The 21542-nt window shown below is 37.8% G+C and overlaps 1 protein-coding gene across 3 annotated transcripts; it reads right to left on the bottom strand.

Moving 5' to 3' along the window:
- Window positions 1-3238: 3238 nt before the first annotated feature.
- Window positions 3239-19750, bottom strand: LOC101161259 (ATP-binding cassette sub-family G member 4). Of its 3 annotated transcripts, XM_004076337.4 has the most exons (16): window positions 19012-19747; window positions 18844-18923; window positions 16171-16408; window positions 10533-10650; window positions 9666-9798; window positions 9543-9593; window positions 8775-8920; window positions 8557-8680; window positions 8227-8341; window positions 8008-8147; window positions 7679-7777; window positions 7422-7590; window positions 7238-7338; window positions 6996-7154; window positions 6358-6476; window positions 3239-6233 (listed from the first exon to the last, which is right to left on the bottom strand). In XM_004076337.4, the coding sequence occupies exons 3-16, from the start codon at window positions 16397-16399 to the stop codon at window positions 6008-6010; spliced, it is 1929 nt and encodes a 642-aa protein (XP_004076385.1). In that variant the 5' UTR covers window positions 16400-16408; window positions 18844-18923; window positions 19012-19747; the 3' UTR covers window positions 3239-6007. The 3 variants fall into 3 exon arrangements, 2 of the variants coding, with proteins under 2 accessions (XP_004076385.1, XP_011481724.1); XM_011483422.3 differs by having other exon boundaries at window positions 18844-19747; XR_909981.3 differs by lacking the exons at window positions 3239-6233; window positions 6358-6476 and having other exon boundaries at window positions 7039-7154; window positions 7399-7590; window positions 18844-19750.
- Between the last annotated feature and the right edge of the window lie 1792 nt (window positions 19751-21542).

The raw sequence follows: 21542 nt of genomic DNA on the forward strand, positions 1-21542 counted from the left end.
GGTGGCATTGTTGTAAAGAGTTTTAATGACTTTGCAGAAGTAGTCACCAAAACCAAATTTTTGTAAGGAACGATACAGGAAGTTATGTTCTACTGTATCAAAGGCCTTAAAAAAGTCCAGAAATAGCATAAAAGAGTCATGTGCAATTAGATAAGAGTAATCGAGTATGTCCAAAACTAAACGAATGTTGTTTGTGATATGTCTGTTGGGTAAAAAACCTGATTGTGATTCATCTATTACTGAGTTAAGAACAGATTTAATTCTTTTAGCAAAAACTAAAGCTAAAATTTTATAATCATTATTAAGAAGACAGATGGGTCTCCAATTATCAATATAGAGTAAATCTTTGTGAGGTTTTGGGATCAGGGTAATAAGTCCTTGGGTCATACTCCAGGGTAGGGTGTCATTAGAAATACTTTCATTGTAAACTTCCAGTAAAAAGGGCGCCATCTGCTGGTAGAATAAAGTATAAAATTCAGTAGTTAATCCATCAGTTCCTGGAGATTTATTTGTTTTTAACATCTTGATGCAGTCACAGACTTCTCCAAGACTTACTGGATCATCACAAAGCTCTTTTTCAGAGTCTTTAATTGTTCTGGTACTGTTTAAAGAATTCAAAAAGATTTCAGCCTCTATTTCAGAATATTGTGATGAATACAGATTCTTATAAAATGATGAACAATAGTTGGAGATTATTTTAGCATCACTACAATTTATGTCATTAATTTTTAGCTCGTTAATAGTGTTTATTTGTCCTTGATGCTTCTCCATTTTACAAAAACCAAAGGAGTTTTGTTCTCCTTGCTCAAGCCATTGTTTTCTGGATCTAATAAAAGCTCCTTCTGCTTTTCTTTGATAAACTTGATCCAAGTCTTCCTGTAGTTTGATCATTTGTAGTTTCTGCTCATCTGACAAGCTGTCTGGAGGTTTTTGTGATAGTACTTAGATGCCTGTGATTAAGTCATGCTCTTGTTGCTTTCTTAGTTTAGCTAAATTGCCACCAAATGTTCTTCAAAACTTGGCTGATTCATATTTAAACAACTCCCAATTAACTGAGAAAGAGTTCTCCAATTTGGCTTTATTAAAAAATGTTGAAAGAAGATCTTTAATTTTTGTTTGCACTTCTGTAATTTTGAGCAGCGAGTTGTTTAATTTCCAATAATGAGATTTACTGACATTTTGTGAGGGACACATAACAATATCTATACGGACAGCTTGATGGTCACTAAGTGGACACGGTAAGACATTGACTGAAATATCCTTATCTTGTAAATCACTAGAAATTAACCAAAAGTCTAATCGAGAAAGGGCTGTTCTAGATTTATTACTCCATGTAAAAGATGGTATATTAGGCTGTTTGAGTCTCCAGATATCCACCAGTTTAAACTGTTCCATAAAAGATTTGAAAAATATATTTTTGCGATTATGATTCGAGGGTGGCCACCGATCAATTTGAGGGTTTAAAGTCATATTAAAATCTCCCCCCACAATAATTGCAGAGTTTGGAAATTTCTGAAGCCATTTTTTCAATGTACTCTCAATTATAAGAAATAGTTGTTTATTTTCTGTGTTCGAGTTGTAGCCGTATATATTGAAAATAATTATGATATTATTATTGTAATCAATAACTTGCCCAACAAAGTGCCCTTTAGCATCAGATTCTGTATGCAGAACATTCCCGTTATATTTATGTTTTAGGGTTAAAACTCCTGCTGATTTTTCAGAGTGATGAGAAAACCATAAATCGTTCCCCCACTGTGTTTTCCAGAAATTTACATCAGAACAAACAGAATGAGATTCCTGACAAAATAAAAGATCTGCATTCAGCTGCTTAAGAAATAAAAATATAGCTTTTCGTTTGATATTACTTCTTAACCCCCTGGCGTTGAGGGAAACAATAGACAATGAAATATTTAGAACAATAAAAAATACTCTCAAATACTAAGAAAAGAAACGTATTCTCTGAGCTTAACCTGCACATTAGTAAATGTGTCAAACACAATAGCTCAACAATATTTTGTGAATACTGAAGGTATTCAAAACATTTCCGAAAGAGGAAAAACTGATATATATATATATATATATATATATATATATATATATATATATATATATATATATATATATATATATATATATAGATATATATATATATATCTATATATATCTATATATATATATATATATATATATATATATATCTTTTAACCCTTGCGCTATCTTAGATGACCCCACCCTTACTTTGACGTGTTATTCCTACCATGACAAAGGTGGATAAAGGTGGAAAGATTTGATGTAATCCATGGACACCAGTGAAGATCACAAATCACTGAAGAAAAAAGGTTCAGAGCACTGTCTAGTGGGTCTAGATGACCCAACTCCCAATGTTAAAGTGCCTAAGATAGCACAAGGGTTAATGGTGGACAGTTGGTATGATGCCATCGTTGTATGGGTGAAAGAGATGGCTGTTGAATTTTAAATTTTGTTAAAAAAATAGTTCTTTCGTACACTCTACTTTTTGCCTTTTTAGTTTTCTTTCTGTTTTTATTTCAAGCTGCACAGTTGGTAAATGGTGGGTTTCATTCTCATATAAGGCATTGCTGATGGAGCTGAGTAAACTGCATGATAGAGTGCTTTGCTTGTGTTGCATTTGGTACGATTCCTTACACAAATAGATTCTTGGTTAGAATCACATATGTGGTTTTTCTGGGGCATCTGCATAGTTTGCCTGTGTCAGTCCATCCATCCATCCATCCTTCCATCCATCCATCCATCCTTCCATCCATCCATCCATCCATCCATCCATCCATCCATCCATCCATCCATCCATCCATCCATCCATCCATCCATCCATCCATCCATCCTTCCATCCATCCATCCATCCATCCATCCATCCATCCATCCATCCATCCATCCATCCATCCACTAACCTACCGACTGACCGTCTGTCCATTCATTCGTCTATATGTCTATCATTATTTGTTAGATCATGGTTTATTCCAGGGTTTGACATTTCTGCTGCACTGGATAGACCTGATGGTTGCAAGATGGCACTTTTTTTGTGGTGTTTTGACTTAGGCACACTAAATATTCCACAAGGTCGGAGAAGACTGTGTTAAAAACTAAAACAAATTAGATGTACTTTGACTCAAAAACTTTAAGTGCTACCTGTTAAAACTGTGGCCAGTGGATTTGTAGCAGTTTGTGATGGAGTAAAATCATCTGAATGAACAAAACCAAAGGTTATAAATCATCTTTATTATAATCCTCAGAACAGCGTTCATTATACAGAACTTGCATTTTCTTAGCTGACAAACAGTAAATTCACTTGTAATTGATGGAAAAAAGATAGAAAGTAAGAAAGAAATTAAAAAAGATATGTATTTAAAAACAATACTAAATTTCCATCAATATTTGTCAAAACTCTGAAGGGTTAGCTGGTATATTATTACCTTCCATGCATTAAAGAGTGGAATTGACAAATGATAAATAAAATGATAAAAATAATAAAACTAAAAAACAGTACAAGATCATCAGCAGCAGTCACATACCTTCATTTTTTATGCTCAAGTATTTCACATCTGAGTTGTCAGATTGTATCCATTAATCATTTTCATTGTTTAGAAAATCCAAGACATTGGACTTTAAGTGAGTAACTGCAATATTTTTTTCTTTGGTGATACAGGTTGAGAACTTCCCCACATTCAGTTAATTGTTGCTGCTGCATTCAAAAGTTGAACATATTTCATTCCATGGTCACTTTTTTCCCTTATATTGAAGTTCATACCACAAGTCTGTAACCAAACTAAAGCTTTTTGGAAATAGTCTAAATATATTTCTAATATGATGCCAGGAAATCTTTATGTCATCACATATAAGCCAATTATCTGGGTTAGATCTAGCATTAAAATGGAAACATGTGTTCAGAGGCTCTGACTCACCAGGATCCATTTAAAATTCATCATCCCACTTTGCTGTCTCTAACAAAAACAATAACAGTCAAAAAGCAACGTAAATAAAGCTTATGATGGAAGTGTCACAGTTCCCTTTTCATTCATAGAGTTTAAATACCTTTGGATGGTTATTGCACATAAAAACCAAGGAAGTGAAGACTTCTAAAGTGACTAAAGCAACAGCAGAGGAAGTGTTATACGAGAAACATCCCAAAGTTGACTATTGCTGTTTTGACAGAAAGAGTCCTGCTGCTGCAGGCTTCTCATTGAGTGCTAAACACATGATCACAAATGAGAAATCTCTTTTCTGATCCAGCTGTTTTCCAGAGAGTCTGACAATCAGCTACATTTGTTTTACATCCTTTTTAATGCTCTATCTTTTCACCCCAATCCTTTTTTTTAATCCAGTCACTGAACGTGTTCAGCAGAAAGCAACTGATTTGCTTCTCCTCAACCATTTAAGGTACATATATTCTGCTGAGGAAAGTTTTCATGCCGTTCTCCAAATATCTTAAATATTTCCTTTCTGCAGAGAGCATGCAACATTCCCTTTCCCCTTCTATACTTCCAAGCCCTCTCGTTAGATACATAAAAATAAAAACAAATAGAAATAATCTTAATCAATGAACATACACCTAAAAGTGCACATGTACACCTGTTAACAGCATGACATACTCACTATACAATCATTGATTATATACTCACATTATGTTATGCGTTATAATAAGGATTACTAAGTAGCATAGTTTCAGTAAGAAATATTTCATAGCAAGTCTATTGGAAAATATTTGCATTGCCATGTGACTAGGACAGGCTCTTCTAAACATTGCAAAAGTGAGAGTGTGTGTTCATGTGTTTGTATGTGTTTGTGTGTGAAATAGAAGACCAGCATATTGTGGGTGTGTAGACATAAGGTGAATGTGCAAACAGTAAAGCAGGAGAAACTCAAATCATTCCAGTTCAGAGGCACAGAAACCGTCCAGCCAGCATTTCAAGTATCTAGCATTGTTTTAAAACAATACACATTTGTCAGACATCAGCAAGCACATAGAAAGAGGAGGGAAGAACAGGGGAGACAGCTTCTTTCAGAGGAGACGGCGACAGTCATTCGACGAGGGGAATTAAGCGTTTTGAAGGAATATAGTGTCAAAACAGCAACACTGATCTTCACTTTTTCACCCACTGTATAAGCTATTGCTCTTTGACTAAAACACAGTTTCTGTCTGTGATCTTTGTCCCCCACTCCTCATCAGACTGGAAAAGTAGTTTTCACATTTCCCATTGCCTGGGTGCTTCCTTGAGTATGGCAGAAACAAAGATGTCAAAATCAAGTATGGATCAATGAGTCAGTCGCCACTTAAAAACACCCTGTGGAACATTTTTGCAAGCACTTCATCCAAGTTCGAATGTTCTGCCACTGTGAGTCTGAAGACAGAAGGTCTGTGAAAATGATCCATGATGGGAAAAGAGAAAAAGTCATCCACTGGCAGTTGGTTGGTTTGGGTCAAACTCCACAAAGATGAGTTTGTCCGTTCAGCCTCTTGTCACAGATGTCTGAAGGTTTTAGGCATGGACAGTTTGCACAGTTCAGATGTTTACATCCTGGTCATGGCTGCCGCTCTTCAAGCACTACACAGACCAGTCACCTGGTTTTATGGGTTCCATCCATTTTGTTTTTTCTTGACTTTTTTTACTAATTCAAATGTGTTTGTTTGGTAAAACATGCTATTAGATATGTTATTGGATATCTTGTGAAGAAGCTCAATATTTTGCCCTGATTTGGGTTTCATTTGGGGAATGGTATGGTGAGCTGACAAATATTATCTCTCGGTGATAAGTCTTAGACATTCCAACTTTTCGTCTCTCAAATAAGAAACTCCCACAATCTGCAGCCTACAGCAAGGACTGTGTAACGCTGCAGGTGCACTTCTGATAATCGTATACACTGGATTTGTCTTCATCTTTTTATGTGTTTGTAATGTGGAGAGAGGGATAAGGATATGTTTTCACACTTTTGCAGAAACCCTTCTATTTTATATGTGGTTCTAGATGCCTTAGCGCTCTGATTTGACCCTATAGCGCAGAACCAGATAGGTGGCCAATCTGAGGACAAGAAAGAAAACACCCAACACAATGAAGTCCACATAAAGCTTTGCGTCCTCCACATCCAGCAGCTGGAGGACCTCCTCTGGCTTCTGAAATTTACACACTACATCCGGACACTCCAACTCGGACCGATTCATCCCATAGATGGAGAGTATCACCCCTTCAAAGCCATACCTGAGAGGAGATTGGAGGAGGGAAAATCACACATTTAAAGGCTTTTTAACAGAGTAGGTAAAGCAAATTTCATCTAAGTCTGAACAATCCAAAGGATCTGTTATATAAAAATAGGAGACAGAACCTGACATAAGAGACGTAGGAGCTCCACTGGAGGTATTTTGGGATTGTGTCAAAATTAACAAAGAAGCCAGAGAAAAGGAGGACAGGTATGGCTGTGACTGGACCCACAAAAGTTGCTACCTGTAAAAAAAATTCATTAATTAATATCCTAAAAATAAAAAAGGTCTGTAGAGGAGATTATAGTTTTAGAACAATTTCAGTTGTGACAGGAGCCTTATCAGGAATAAAGCCTCAAATCTGAGCTAATAACAAAAGTCTAGCTCTGTCTCATCCCTGCTTTCATCATGGATGCCTGTATAATTAAGGCAGTTCTTCCATTATATTTCACAATATCAAGAGCTGGTAAAATGGCAAAAAGTGTAATTTAAAATGAAAAAATTCTTTACTTTTTTTAAAAAAGAGACGCATTGAACTAGGCATAAAAATGTACTAATACATTAAAATATTTTCAGAACTTACTTGTGTTTGCGCAATTTTTGAGTAATGAGTTTTAGTTTTCGTTTCTCTAAATCCATTTTTCTAAATGACACCATTGCAATCCAGCTATTGTTTCACTACATTAATATTTCATTAAGTATGACGAGCGTCTGTATATTGATGATGCTACAAAAAGTTTTAGGAGATTGCAGGTTTGCCCACCTGCAGGGACGTGGATGCAGCTCCAATGAGCAGCCCCAGGGACTGGGCTACCAGGGCTGTAGATGTTGACAAGGCCATAAAAAGCAGGTAGCGTCCGGCCTCTGGAGGCTGTTCAGTCATCCAATACACTATGCTACAGTACATGATTGGACAAATCACCTGGGAAAGAGATTGTTTCAGTCACAGTCTTAGATAATACATGCATCGTCAGAACTCCATGTTAAAACATCTGTAATTTTTACCTGAAACGGTATATCAGCCATTGTTTTGGCTAGGTAGTAGGCCTTCAAGCTGTACCAGTAGTTGAGATGTTCCCTTAGAAACACAGACATTTCCAAAGGGACTGTGGGATGGGAGCACAGTTAAAAGACTTTCCACCTCAGTTGGAAAAAAAACAACTTACCAAATCAATGTTTCCAGTCTTACAGGTTAGCACTGTGGGCATCAGGGCAGCAAACATGAGGAACAGCATGGAGAAGAAGAGGAAGCCTGTGTTGTTGAAAACCTTGCTGGCGTCATTCCCGATTTTCAGATAGAGGAGGCCGATGAGAACTCCAATGGCCAGATGGGACATCACCCTGAGGTGGGTCAGCACCTTAAACACAAAGTCCAAGCAATATCAGCATCAGTAGTTGATACTAATGTAAATTATATATTTTTGGAGCTAGAAAAAAGGGTTTTACCGTGTCCCTGCATATTGTAACAAAGGTTCTTTTGAAGAGGATGCAGAATTGTGTGAATGTACTGGTGGCAAAGCTATGCTTCTCCAGGGTTCCTGTGTCCTGTGGAGAACAGAGAATCAGAAAGAGGTCAAGTCTGTGATGTCTTATGTAGAACATAAATATTAGAGACAACCTTTAGTTAATAAGTTGGATTATATTGATGTCTTCAGAAATAATTTTTTTAAGTTTCAACATTTCCCAACATTTTTTTGTGTTTTTCATCCAGTGATTTGTTTTTATATGTTTTAAATGAACAGATTTAGTTCTAAATTTATTAATATGTCACTTACACTGAGACACTGGGAGGGACAGGAGGAGTCACTTTTGTCTTTAGAGTTCTTTTTGCCCTCCTCTGAGCACAGCCCTCCCTGGACCGCCTCAAACAGCACTGGGTTCAGATCTCCGTACTCTCCTGATGCCACCTCAATGACTAGGAGCAGAGATAAGACGCTCGTGACAACAGAACGTTTTCAAAAGGACTCACACACACAGGGACATGAAGCACTTACTGAAATCTGCAGGGTTGTGATATGTGGGGCAGTGAAGACCCAGGTTCTTCAAATATGGGATGAGGTAAGGGACTGTGCCCTTGTAAATGCACTGACCCTGGCTGAGGATGTACAGCTGATAAGTGAACAAAAGAGGCAGAGTTATCAGCACTTTCCAGCACACTGCCTCTCCTGAAAAATAGATCAATAGCCGACAAAACAACAAGACTAGATATTGACCTCTGGGCTGCCCAGCTGTATAAAATGAATCGTGCCAACCTGCGGTACCTTGGTCTGAGCAGTGTCTAATGGAAGGTTAGATACACCCTGCACTAAAAGCACTCAACTTGCCTTATCAAACATCTCAAAGAGCTTAGCGCTGGGCTGATGAATGGTGCAGATGATTGTCCGTCCACCCTGAGCCAGAGACTTCATGAGGGAAACCACTTGACAGCATGATGCACTGTCCAGACCACTGCGATGGAAAGGGGCAAGAAATGGCAGAAACTCCAACAAGTTGGAATTAAAAGCTAAAATGACAAACTCAAAGTGGGTCGTTTGGGGTGTACCTGGTGGGCTCATCAAAGAACATGACGGGTGGATTATTGACCAGCTCCAAGGCGATAGCAAGCCTCTTACACTGACCCCCAGAGAGAGAATTAGTGCGTGTTTGAGCACATTCCTGAAGACCAAGAGCTGTCAGGATCTCATCCACCTTGAGCACAAGAAAAGTAAAGCGGACACATTGCATAAAAGGTAATACGTTATTATTGGTGACATGTGAAATGTGGGCTCTAATCTATCAAGCAATGTATGTCTGCAGTGAAGTGGTGGAGAAAAACCAGCAGTTGGTGTTGAATTACTAAAGTTTGAAAATCAAGTTACTGTTGCTCCTGTACACTAACAGATATTTTAAAATTATTTATTCAAATTATTCCAAAAGAAGTTCTGTTTTAAATTTAGTTGTTCAGAAAATGACGAAGTAAACATATCTTTCTATTCATAAAAAACAAACAAACAAAATACTTAAACCTTTGGCCTGCTTTTGTTCTTTTCAGCTTTAGTAATTCAAGAGATTAAAAAATCTTAATTGATGATTAGTTTTTAGTTAGCTTATATTAGATCCTTACACAAAAAAGGGAGAAAGATTTGTTTTTTTAATTTTTTTTTCCAGTTTTCTTATTATTGAGAATCTAAGTATGTAGCATTTTGAATCTTTGTTGCCTTCTTCTCTGAGGAATAGCCGCATACACATTTGTGAAAAAACAACACAGAAACCTAATTTGATCTCACAGTTACCCACAAACAAATATTATTGCATGAATATTTACACTTACGAGTTCTTTCTTGACCTGCATGCTCTCATTCAGCTTCAGGTTGGCAGAAACCTGGAAGACAAAAACAACTCAGCCTTCTTTTATCCTTTTCTAAGTGTTGTGAAGGATCTGTTCAGTTCGCACCATCATGGCTTCCCTCACTGTGAGGTGAGGCAGCAGCATATCGTCCTGCATGATGTAGCAAGACATCTTCCTGAAGGTTCGAAGGTCCCTAGGGCGACCGTTCACCAGGATCGTGCCCTTCATGCCCGTTTCCCTGTTTTTAGGCAGAAAAACCATAAATTCATGCTATAATAATGCAACTTTACTGTTTCGTTTTCCTAGGACATAGTTGCCATGGAGTAAGTTCGACCCCTTTCTCATCATCCATCCGTTTACACGTTCTTCCGCTGGCTTACAGCCCTTCACATCCCCAACCTAACATTATTGGTGCAACAAAAATGGCAATCAACATTGGAGCTGTACAGCTGTGCAGTTTGGAGCCAGATGCCAGCTTGGATGAGGAAAACGAGGACATACATGGATAATAGTCATCTATAAGCAGATGGATCAGAATTGAATGAAGCAAAGGCTTGTGGCTTGCTGTAGTAATTTGTATGTCAATTACAAGCTGTTTCAAACAATATTTTTGTCTGCTACTGACTCACAATGATTTAAATAAAGCAATATTCAGAAATACAATTTTAACCTTAGATTTCTTTATACATCTCCTCCATCATGAGAAAAGTGCCAAAAGAACATGTTAAAACAACAAAAACAACATTTATTGTTTTCCCACAAATAGACTCATAACAAACCTGTCACAAAAAAAACTCCTTCATAACCAAAAGACAAGTTTTGCTCACCAAAAATAAAAACACAGCAGTAGTTTAACATTAGACATTACTTTGACAGTCCAGCTTTTTGAGCTCCAAATCAGTAGTTAATATAGTTTTGTTGTGAAACTTGAATAAAATACAATCTTCAAGAAGACTGAAGACACGGTCTTACCTGTATCCTGCTAAAATATTCATTAAAGTGGACTTTCCTGCTCCAGAGGGCCCCATAATGCCAATCAGCTCCTTGTTGCAGAACCGTCCTGACAGACACTTGAGAAGAGCCTTGTAACCTGACGGAAAGAGAAAAAAAACTTCATTATTTTGAACCAATTATCATTTTGGCTTAAAGAAGCACAGTGTTGTGATTGTTCATTTGATTTTAAATTTTAACGTTTTGGTATCAATGTACTTATAGAATCAATAGAAACAATCCTAAATACGGAGGATGTGGAGTTAAAATACTTACGTAGATTGTATAAAAGCTCTTTAGGATTCATTTCCCATTCACCCACTCTCACCACGCCTCTAATAAACAGCTCAGTACACAGTGTGCTAAATGTTCTGCTCTCTGTACACTTCGATTTTCAGGAATGGGAAAGGAAACAGCCAATCCTACATCCAAAAGAGGATCAGTCCAATATATTGAATGCTGGAGCTTGACAGGATTAAAATAAAATTGTATACCAAACTATTTACGGGAGAGCAAAAACTTGACTGGTTATAGGGTTTGCAGACATTGGTGGGCAGCAGTTATCTCTACCTCATCACAACAAAAGCTTCTGGTTTGATTCCCTGCTGGTTGTTCTGTGCAGTTGGGGGAACATCCAATAATTAACTACTGCTGTGTAAGTAAGTGTCTGCTGCTGTTTCATATTGAAATAGACTGAAGGTTTCACCCCAACTACAAAACACCACAATTGGCTGTTTATTTGTGAATTATATTCAGGGTTCTGCTGATTTTTTTAGTTTACATTCCAACTAAAATTGGCAAATAGTATGTTTGGATTGGGTGATTGGATTAGTGAGGACTGTAAAACAGGGTTGAGGTGTGCTGTACATGTGTGTATTTTCTTAAACTCTGTAAAAAGCTTTATCTGAGTCGTTCAGATAAATGTTGTATTTTTTATCAAGAAAAAATATAAAGTGTTAAGTGTTGCATTATAAAATGTCCCAACTTCCCATTTCTTTGTTGTAATGCACAAACCCTTACCAAGAAGATAAAACTGCGTTTTTCCTTTGACTTCTATACTCCCCTCCTGCTTCTGTAGTTTACTTTGATTTAAAGTAACAGAGATGATGCAATGTTTCGGTAGAAGGTTGTGCAGAAAGTCACATTAAAAAGAAAATCTTCCCCATTTCTTTCTCAGTATTTACATATCCTCTACTCAGACAGAGAAGCTGCCTGCCGTCAGTGAAGCAAGCCTGCATCGGCATGAAGTGCATGCTGATGATTCGACCCGCTGCTGTTGGTAGCAAACTCCAAGGGTCTTATCTCCACCAGACGGCAAGCTCATCCTTTAGTCTCAGGGGGAGCAGAGGGTGTGCAGCTAATGTCAAAGTTCTCTCCTGACTTACAGAGACCTAACATCTTGTTCCAGATTACAGAGGCCAAGTCTCATGATGTGGGTCAGCCTAAAAGTAATTGAACGACATGTTGTTGGGAGCTGTGGCAAAATAAAAGAAAATAACAAAAATTCTGATTTCACCTGTTGCATATTTTATGGCATTGATTTGGACAGTGATTCACCCTCTGGTTGTATCAGAAAGAAGCCATTCAATTTTTCAATGTCTCAGTTACATTTACCCATCCATTTTTTTTAAATGGGGTAAAATATTTCTAAATGGATTGAAAGTTGATAGAAACTTTGCAGAAGGAAAGAGGTTTTAGTGGTTCCATCTATAATTCAACTACACTTGATTATCATTTTACATGTTAATGTATTTTATTTTTGATTAAATCTACCACAGTAAATTGACAAATAAATTGGTATTTGATATAGTTCATAACTTGATAAAATCTTACATCTTCATTTAACCATTTTGACCAACTTGAGCTCAGTTAATGCTTAAACTAGACTCAAAGATTTTCTGTTGAGAATTTGAAATATTTCAGGCAGATAAGTAAAGCCATGTACTGTATTTAGCTGTGCCAGAGTAAAGTGAAGACTTTTCCATGTGTAAGAAACGTGTTACTTGTGCCTCAGGTTCACAGCGATAAGACATTAGAACCAAATAGAAAAATTATTTTACGGACTGTTTTCTTAAAGAAGAAAGCTATTAAACCAACTTCAGATTTAAACATACCAATAACATAACATTTAATGTACTTTATAAAAATAGTGTCTATAGAAAATACACAAGAAAGGACCTAATGACTAAAAGAGGTAAAATAAAAAAATGATATAGTTTTATAAGCTAGAATATAGGATTTATTTATTCATTTAAAAAGCGGACAGTAATAGAAGCATGCACAAAACATTTCCCTTAATAAAATTAACATAAAAGCTTTTTTTTTTTAAAAGGATGGTCTCAAGATTAGATCTAAAAGCACAGAGAGAGTTGGCATCAAAAACCAGAAAAGGCGCTGATTTCACAGGTGAGGAGAGTCTGAAAACAAAATGCTCTGCAGTGCACTAAAGATTGATAAACCAAGAAGTTATGGTCATGATTTAACTAATTAACTTTAACAGACATATTGAAGTATTTCAGTTGAAGGGTGTGCAGAAAGTTTAGATTTAAAAGAAAATCTTCCCTACTTCTTTCTCAGTATTTAAATATCCTCTACTTAGACAGAGAAGCTGCCTGCTGCCAGTGAAGCAGGCCTGCACCAGTATGAAGACGAACAGATTGGTTCAAATTTAACCCTGGAAAGCCTCTGTGTTTCAGCCTACAGATTCCTTCCACAATGAGATAAAAAAAAAAAAAACTGGGGGAAACATGACTTTTTAGACACAATTTAACCACCCAAAATGTGTTTTTTGTAAATTATGTGGAAAGTACTGCAGTGCGTGTGCAAAGGGGCAGATCCAGAACTGTTGAGCAAAGCACTGTGGGGTTTGGATGGACCTTTTTCCTGCTTCAACCTGAGTCTTGAGCTGTTCACCAAAGTGGCACATTGAATCATCAACACTTTGAACAGGGCTGCATGCAGGATTAACCGCATAGCTGACAAAGCAGGAGTTGTCCAGCACGCCAAGGTACATTTACTTGTACCCAACAAGGAATTATGTATACAAGGCATTTTAGTCCATCAGTCCTTTTACTACTGTACACCCCATTATGTTCATAGGAAAGGAAGAGCGAGAGTCTCCAGGGATCTCACAGCGGAGCACGGGCACAGAACCATGTGTTCTTGCTCATACCAAACCTTTAATTTAAACTACTGTCACTAATCAATAGAGAGTATGTTTCTGGACAGAAGGAGTAATAGATATTGACTGAAGAAAGCTTACACAAGTATTCAAGGAGAGCATGGCATAAAGAAAAAGAAGATGCTTCTTTCTGGCAATATAAAGAACCCTAGAGCTGAACACAGAGAGATGAGAGTATTTTACTGCTGATCTAAAGGGCTATGAGTCAAAAAAGCAGGTCTTTTGGTGCTTAAATGCAGGTGAATTATTGTTAAACTGCCAGGAACATTGCCACTCTAATTTTAAATCCTAAGGTCTTTACTGTAAGTGTGCAGATAGAAACATAAAGATGTATTCATGGATAGCAATCACTGCAGGACTTCTTCTCATTTGGGATCACCACACGCTGTAAAACTTCCAGAATCAGCTTGGATTATTCTTTAAAATCATAAAAGTCTGTGCTCCCCGATTCATTTTACAATGAAGCTGTAAGAGCACGATAAGTGCAGGATTTTAAAAAACATTACCTCTGAACACGTTTATCAGCCCTGCTGAAAAACTAACTTACACCAAATGACCCAGAGGAATGTAAACGTTTTACTGTTCCTCCTCTCATTTTTTATCTTTGAGCTTTCTAAGCTCGCACATTTTCCAGCTTCTTCCCTGGAGAAGAGAACGCCCTTAAACATGAAAGCAGGCCAGAATGGCTTTGTCCTAGGAGCGATAAATGGCTGGTTTCATCTGATAGGGGCTACAATTACAAATGCAGATGGAGGGCAGGCCAAATGGGACCAGAGCTTTCAAAATCCTTTTATGGCTAAAAGTTATGAGTCTAAATTTAGCAGATATTAACAATGTCCTCTTAGTAGCCTCCTGCTCGGCACAGGTATAACTCTTAACTAACGTGTTAGCTATTCAATGACTTAATCTCGTCAAAATCCAGATAACATCCAGGCTAACACCTATGCTGAATGCTTCCTTTTTCTCACGTTTGTCTCTAGCAGCTGCATAATTACACACCATTTGCCAAAAATAAAAGCAAATATTTGCTTTTATAGCTGAACTGGTTTCAGATTATTAAATTTACATGGCAGAACGACAGTTTTAAGGCCTTTGAAATTACATTTGGTTTGAAGACTTTGATCAGGCGGTGATAAAATGCCATCTCACAATGAAAAAGGAACAGCTGATCTGAAGGCATCAGTTTCTTGGCAGTAGAAAGCACATAGGTAAAAAGTTTACTCTCTGTCCCTATGTCTTTTTTTTTTACTATGAGCTGAGTTTGAACAAGTTTAACATCCACACTGTGGCTCTGAGATGTCAGCAAACTAACGCATGGTACTGTCCATGGTGCTGAACAAACCTTTTTCTCGTCAGCTCTGGTTGACTGTCAGTTTCTGTCAGATTCAGAATTTAGAAAAGCCAACATTTATCTCACAGTGCTGGAATATAAAATAATATAATAATATAATTTTCAGATGTGTGAAAAAAGCTAACAACATTGAGAAGAGGGGAAATGGCAGAAGCTGCACAATGCAAGACTGTAAAAAATGACCAGAGCAAAGAGTAATATCGTTGAAAGCTCTCCTGCTACATTCTGGAGCAGAAAGAATACTAAACCCCCCACTGTCTGCAGCATATGTCAAACAAGATTAGATGGGACTTTTATTATTATTTGGAGAGATGAAAATAAGAACAGAGTTAGAGCTTCAGGATCGCATTTGACTGAAAGGCTGATTGAAGCTGATCTCCACTGCAGAGGATCTTTGTGAAAGACAGGATCTGTAAAAACAACATAACTGCATTGAGGGGGAGCTGGCAGCCCCCAGGTTGACTTCATCACAGCTGGAACCACATGTTCATTTGGATGATGACGCTAAGAAAGATGAGCGTCTGCATCAGCGTACAGACAAAAGCTGATTTATTGATCCAGCTGTCCTTCCCCCTGCTCATAATCCTCCTCCTTAGTACACACAGGCTTTATACTGCAAAACAGCAGACACTCCTTTGATGTGTTTTTGTGACGCACAACACCATAACTCTAGCCTAAAAATAACACAACCCACACTGCATCAGGTGGGAGCCACATAGCCATGCAAAGAATGTTAATGAACAATTTCCAATGCTAACTCTTTGCTCATAAACAAATAAGACGATTTTGCATCCTGTCCATGAATTGATCAGTTGTGGAAGTGACTCACAGCCTCCGCCTCTCATTGCTCAACAATGCGCTACCCTGCAAGTGTAAATTATTTAATCTGTCTAAAATCTGCTGAGGCAGCAATTCTGCTCCAACAGGGTGGAAGTATCAGGGTTCACCCCTGGGCCGGACAAGTACAGAATATCTTAAAATGTCGCAAAGTTATTAACCTCGTAAACATCTGCACTGGTGCCACTGATCCCGATGGGTGCTGTTTGCTCACTCATTCATCATGGTTGTGTGATGCAAGTGTGCAGTACCTCTCCTCCTCCACCAGGGACCCTCTCGGATGGTGTAGGAGATCTCATTGAACTCCAAGTCCACAGCGGAGCGGCGTGGGAGGTGGGTGAAGCGCTGAGCCTCTGTGATGTGGTTCTCCACCTTCTTCAGGTGGATCAGCAGCGGTGCCTCTTGGGGGGCTCCACCAGGGAGCTTGGTCTCCTCCATGGGGATGCTGACTGAGCCTGGTTCTAGTGTTTTCTCTGCCATGCTGAAAGGCTTCAAAGAAGGGCAGACGTTTTGAGCTAATTCCCCTATATAAAAGGTTATAATGGAAAACGCAAGATTTACTGCTGAAATTTCAACCAAACAACTTTCATCAAATAGTTTTAAACACTTTGAATGTCTCCAAAGTAACTCACTACTTAGTGCACTACTTTGGTCCTCACTGTTTATCCTAATCTACAATTCCAAAATCCAGTGCCCTGGAAATTTCCCAGAAGTCTCTGCAAAAACTAGTGTGCATCGATGCTCACTAGATTGGTGAATAGACCACAATGCATTGCATTTGAACAAATGTAATTTTAAAAAAAAGTATGCTTTATTAAAAATGTATTAACCAAATGTTTCCCTCAGAACACAGTGGATTGATAAATACTCTTTGTAAAATGTTTATATTTATTAGGCTTTTATTTTGGCAAATGGGTGACGTCATATTTGCCGTTTAAAAAAAAACAAGTTGTGAGCACTTGTCTAAATTGCATCAAAATCCAGGGCACTAAATAATCACTCACTATATAGTTTTTGGCGGGTAGGGAGTAAAGAGGGAATCCAGACAGACTTCTTGTCACTGAATCTGCAATGGACATCTGGTCCTGAAAAGATTTTAGTCTAGCGTGAGGCATCTTCACAAGGTGCAGGTTGTGATCTGATTACCACTCATTCTACAGAGTGTCTGCATGAAACCAATGAGACTGAGAGTGTGAGGAGTGAGGATCTGGTTTCAGCCTTGCAGTACACTTACAGTCCAGTACTGCTGATTCGCCTAAATTTTCTCCCAGATGAGGCAGCTTGTCCGTAGTGTTAGTCATGTAGTGTGAGAAAGAAAATGAAATACAACTCACTTTCACTGAAATCATCAATTAAAAGCCATTTTGTTTCAGGTGAATATCAAAGCAAAATTATCTAATGGTTTTCAGCCATTTTCTTTATTAGGTTTTATCCTTTTAAATGTTTCAAATATCAAAGTATTCAGGTATCCTACTTCAGATGTTTTATTGTTGTTTCATCAAAGATCTCTTAGTCTAAGATTTCACATCTCATTTCCTTAGCCTCATTGAATTACTGCTAAGTAATAAAAAAATGTAATCAAAGACATTAGATAAAAAAAACATTTCAGAGCATTTTTAAATGTCTGAACACACAAAAACATTTAAAAAGAAAAGATAAGTGTATCTAAGCTTTTGATTGGTAGTTTGACCACATTATGACTCATCATGTGGTTCATGTTCAACAATGTGTGATGGAGAAAATGTGTAAATATCACACAAATAAAATGATATCTTCAAATAGACACTTGACATTTTTCTTCAATTAAAGGTTCACTTTGACAGAAGGCAGTGTGTCTGGTAAAATATGTTTCCTGAGAAAACCAGCATGTGCATTTGATCACTAAGTTAATTAGTTTTTCATTTCAGAAACAAAACCAACAAAGTTTCAACCTTGCATCTTAGTAAATCATTTATTTAGCCTTATTGTGTTGTATGGGTGTGAGTGTGTGTGTGTGTGTGTAGGGGGGGGGGGGGGGGGGGTTATTGTATGTGTTTTATAATTTTTTATAGTGTAATGGTAGTCACACTTTTGTTTTTTAATGTTTAAATGTTAATGTTTTTATATAAAGCTTTTTGAGTTAGAAAGTGGTAAACAAAGTTTGATTTGATTTGATTTGGCTGTTAGAACATCAGCAAAATAATTCTCAAAATATCAACACGATATATAGACAATAATCTTGTTCTTCACTTACGAAAAGGCAACTTTTCAAGTACATTTGAGTGTCAAATGCGTTGAACACCAACATTTGAAAACTGTATCTTTTTTTTTAAATCTATATTTTTTAAATCAAGCATAAAAAAATCGACCATAAATTCTGATCAAATATGAGGCTAAAATCAAAATCTAACCACAATTACCAAATTGTTCTTTGGGTAACAACCTGTCCTGCAGCATGGAAGCTTTTTCCATGTCTCCCTCCGGCTCTATCATAATGAAAAAACGTTGAAGCAAAGAGCAGCAGTGATGAAAAATGATCATGGCTCCCTCTAATTGCATGGGCATTAGAGAATTATCAATTACCAGCCTTCTTATAATCCAGGTAAAACACTTCAAGAATTTCGCTCAGATGAAGGCCTCTGTGTTTATAGCCATACATCTGAGAAACTATCATAAATATCTCCTCCAAAAGGATGAAAGCGTGTCACTGAATATGCCTGCAGCTTTGCAGTGGTGTCGGGAACTGACTTATGAGGGCTGCTCCTCACAAAGCACCTGTTAACATCAAAGTGACCACGATAACTCAAAGATCTCTAGAGATCCAACCCAAAATTATATAATTTCAAGCAAACCAGCACCAGAAATCAGTGATTTGTCTTGTTTAATGATGTATGGATTAAATGCGCCTTAGCACTTTAAAAATGAGAATGTACACACGCACTTACCTATTTCCCTGTGTTTAAATGACCAGGTCAGCAGCTCTGCTCAGATTCTTCCTCTCAGAGCTACAGAGCTTAGTTGTTCCCTTCAGACAGAAGAGTCCACATTAGGTCTGCCTTAAAGTCCCAACCAGAAATGAGAAAAACAAACACAAAAATAACCCAAAAGCTCACGGTGCGCCAGAGCCCAGCAAAAACTCCAAAAGGGATTTCAAATAACCAAAATGTGATCTCCTCAGAAACCTCTGTCGGGGTGCGGTGCTCATCATCCCGCATCCACAGCAACCCCTGAGATCACAGTCATATCCGTCCGGCCTCAAACTATCCCACAGAATCACCGGAGGTGCTCGATGCCTGCCATGTCGATCCCTGTCCAAAAATCCGTGCGTCAAGAATAATTCCGATTGACGACCATGTCCAGCAGCGGCGAAGATGGCAGCAGTTTCATCCCCTAACGGTTTGCATCCTAAGCCAGCAGCGCTGCAGAACCTTCAGCAGCATCGAAGGAGCAGCTGCTCTTCTTGTCTTGTGCGTCCGCCAGGCGCGCGCGGAGAGTCTGGGATGCAGGGCGTTGCTGGTAGGATGCAGCGCCAGGATAATCTGTTTGGGTTTGATGTATTTTTTAGCCCATCTTAAATTTTGGAGGAAATTTCAATTTAGCTTTTGCTCATTTTTAAGATGGCATCTCGAAATCTAGTGAGTGTTTTTAAGAGCTTGCACTATAAAACATGATGGAAATAGTTTGTTCAAATGAAATGTGTCCCAATCAAAACATACAAGACTCCCTGTCCTGGGTTTAGCTCGGCCGTTGATTCGTGAGCATGATGTTTTAATAAATTCTTTTAAGTTTGTTATTGATTTGCTGCTGAAGAAGTAAACAGTGGAAGGATTTTGTGGAACCGAAGTCCCCCTGTCCCTTTAAAAGCCGCACCTGCGCAGCTGCCTGGTGCTGATGCTGCAGTGCCCGGGTTATTTTCGGTAAAACAGACGGGGTTACTCGCGTTCAAGCGGGCTCTTCATGCCTTACATCACCCCTGAGAGGAAATCAGAGCCGTTTCAGTCAAGTTGCACCTGCTTCTTAATCAGACGGATTCGAAGCTAATACTCAAGTCGCTCCAGGAGGATTTTCAGCAAACAGACGCATCTCTCAGTGATTATGCAGCTTAACTATGAGGAGTTTCATGCAGCTATCATGTAAATCTGTAGCTCTTGGAGTAAATGAAGCACCTGAAAGCAGGCCGGCATGTCCCCAGCCTGCTCGGTAAAGCGATGATAGATCATTCAGATTAGGAAATTCTTGTCTCCAGAAAATATTGGAGTGATTCAAATTTGATCAATAACATTGGGGCTCAGTGTGAGCCACGGTGGCTGAGAATGCTGTTTACACACTTAGCCTGTTGTTTGGAATGAAACAAGATGACCTTTTTTCTCTGCTTACACAAATAAAACATCAGCTTATTTCATTTGTGACATTTCAGGGAAAAATGAAAAACAACAGGGGAAGTCATTAATCATAAAAGATTATTGGCAGTTCCTCTATTTGTAAAGGTCACAGTCAGGAGTCTCTGTGTTAAAATGGCATTTTGAGTTTAGAAGTGACTGTAGGAGGGATATTTGCAGTTCCAATAAGTGCTGAGATGATGTATCTGCTCTCTGTGGGCTTCATTCTGTTCAAGTGGCTCTCATGAACAATAGGTGCTGATACAGGAAAATGTTTTTTGTGCATACATCATGCAGTCTCACAGTATCAGCTGTTTTTTTTCTTCATAACTCCACCATGTCTTCCCAATAAACTGACTGTGGTGAATAACCTGTACAACACGACTCCCACCTTCTGCTTCTGCTTGGAGCTCTGAGGAAACAGAGGGAAACCTCAGGAGAGTCCCACAGACTCAGCAGGGGTGAGAATAATCCCAGGAGTTTCAGCTCAACAGATCTGAACAAGCCTTAATGAACTGTAATGAGACAGGAGAATTCATCATTCTTTCACTTTGTCAGGGTTTTCCTTAACAAAGAGGAGAATCACACAGGAAATGGGAATTTTTGCTAGACTTCTGCAGAAGGAGAGCCGTCTGTCACCGCACAGCCTGCAAGGAACTCTACCTTCCCAGTGTATCCAGTCTGGTTTTATTGCTGGCTGGGGTTGATAACATGGAAGTGGGTCATTGAATCAGGGGGAACAGAAACATCAAGTCTTGTATAATTAACACTTTTCCCATCAGTGTTTTCTCAGTGAAAGACAGAACTGAGAGACAACCATATTATGGTGATAATAGCGTGTAAGCAAATGATAACTACGTTAACCCCAATACACTTACTTTTGTTATTAATAAATTGTGATCCATCTTTTATTACCAGGATACAGTTAAATTGTCTCTAAAGTCTTGTCACTTTTTCCATCATGCACTTAAGGATCTATAAGCTGTAGAACAAGCCCCCATAATCCTCTGGGGTAAAATATATATATATATATATATATATATATATATATATATATATATATATATATATATATATATATATATATCTATATATATATATATCTATATATATATATATATATATATATATATCTATATATATATATATATATATATATATATATCTATATATATATCTATATATATATCTATATATATCTATATAGATATCTATATATCTATATCTATATCTATATATATATATATATATATATATATATATTG

Source organism: Oryzias latipes, chromosome 14, assembly GCF_002234675.1.
Source record: "Oryzias latipes chromosome 14, ASM223467v1".
NCBI classification, from domain to species: Eukaryota; Metazoa; Chordata; class Actinopteri; order Beloniformes; family Adrianichthyidae; genus Oryzias; species Oryzias latipes.

Coding starts and splice junctions, on each gene's coding strand:
- LOC101161259 (XM_004076337.4), bottom strand. CDS start 16,399: ATGGCAGAGAAAACACTAGAACCAGGCTCAGTCAGCATCCCCATGGAG. Junction 10,651..16,170: donor TCCCTGGTGGAGGAGGAGAG/GTACTGCACACT, acceptor TCTTTCCGTCAG/GTTACAAGGCTCTTCTCAAG. Junction 7,339..7,421: donor GATGCCCACAGTGCTAACCT/GTAAGACTGGAA, acceptor CCCATCCCACAG/TCCCTTTGGAAATGTCTGTG.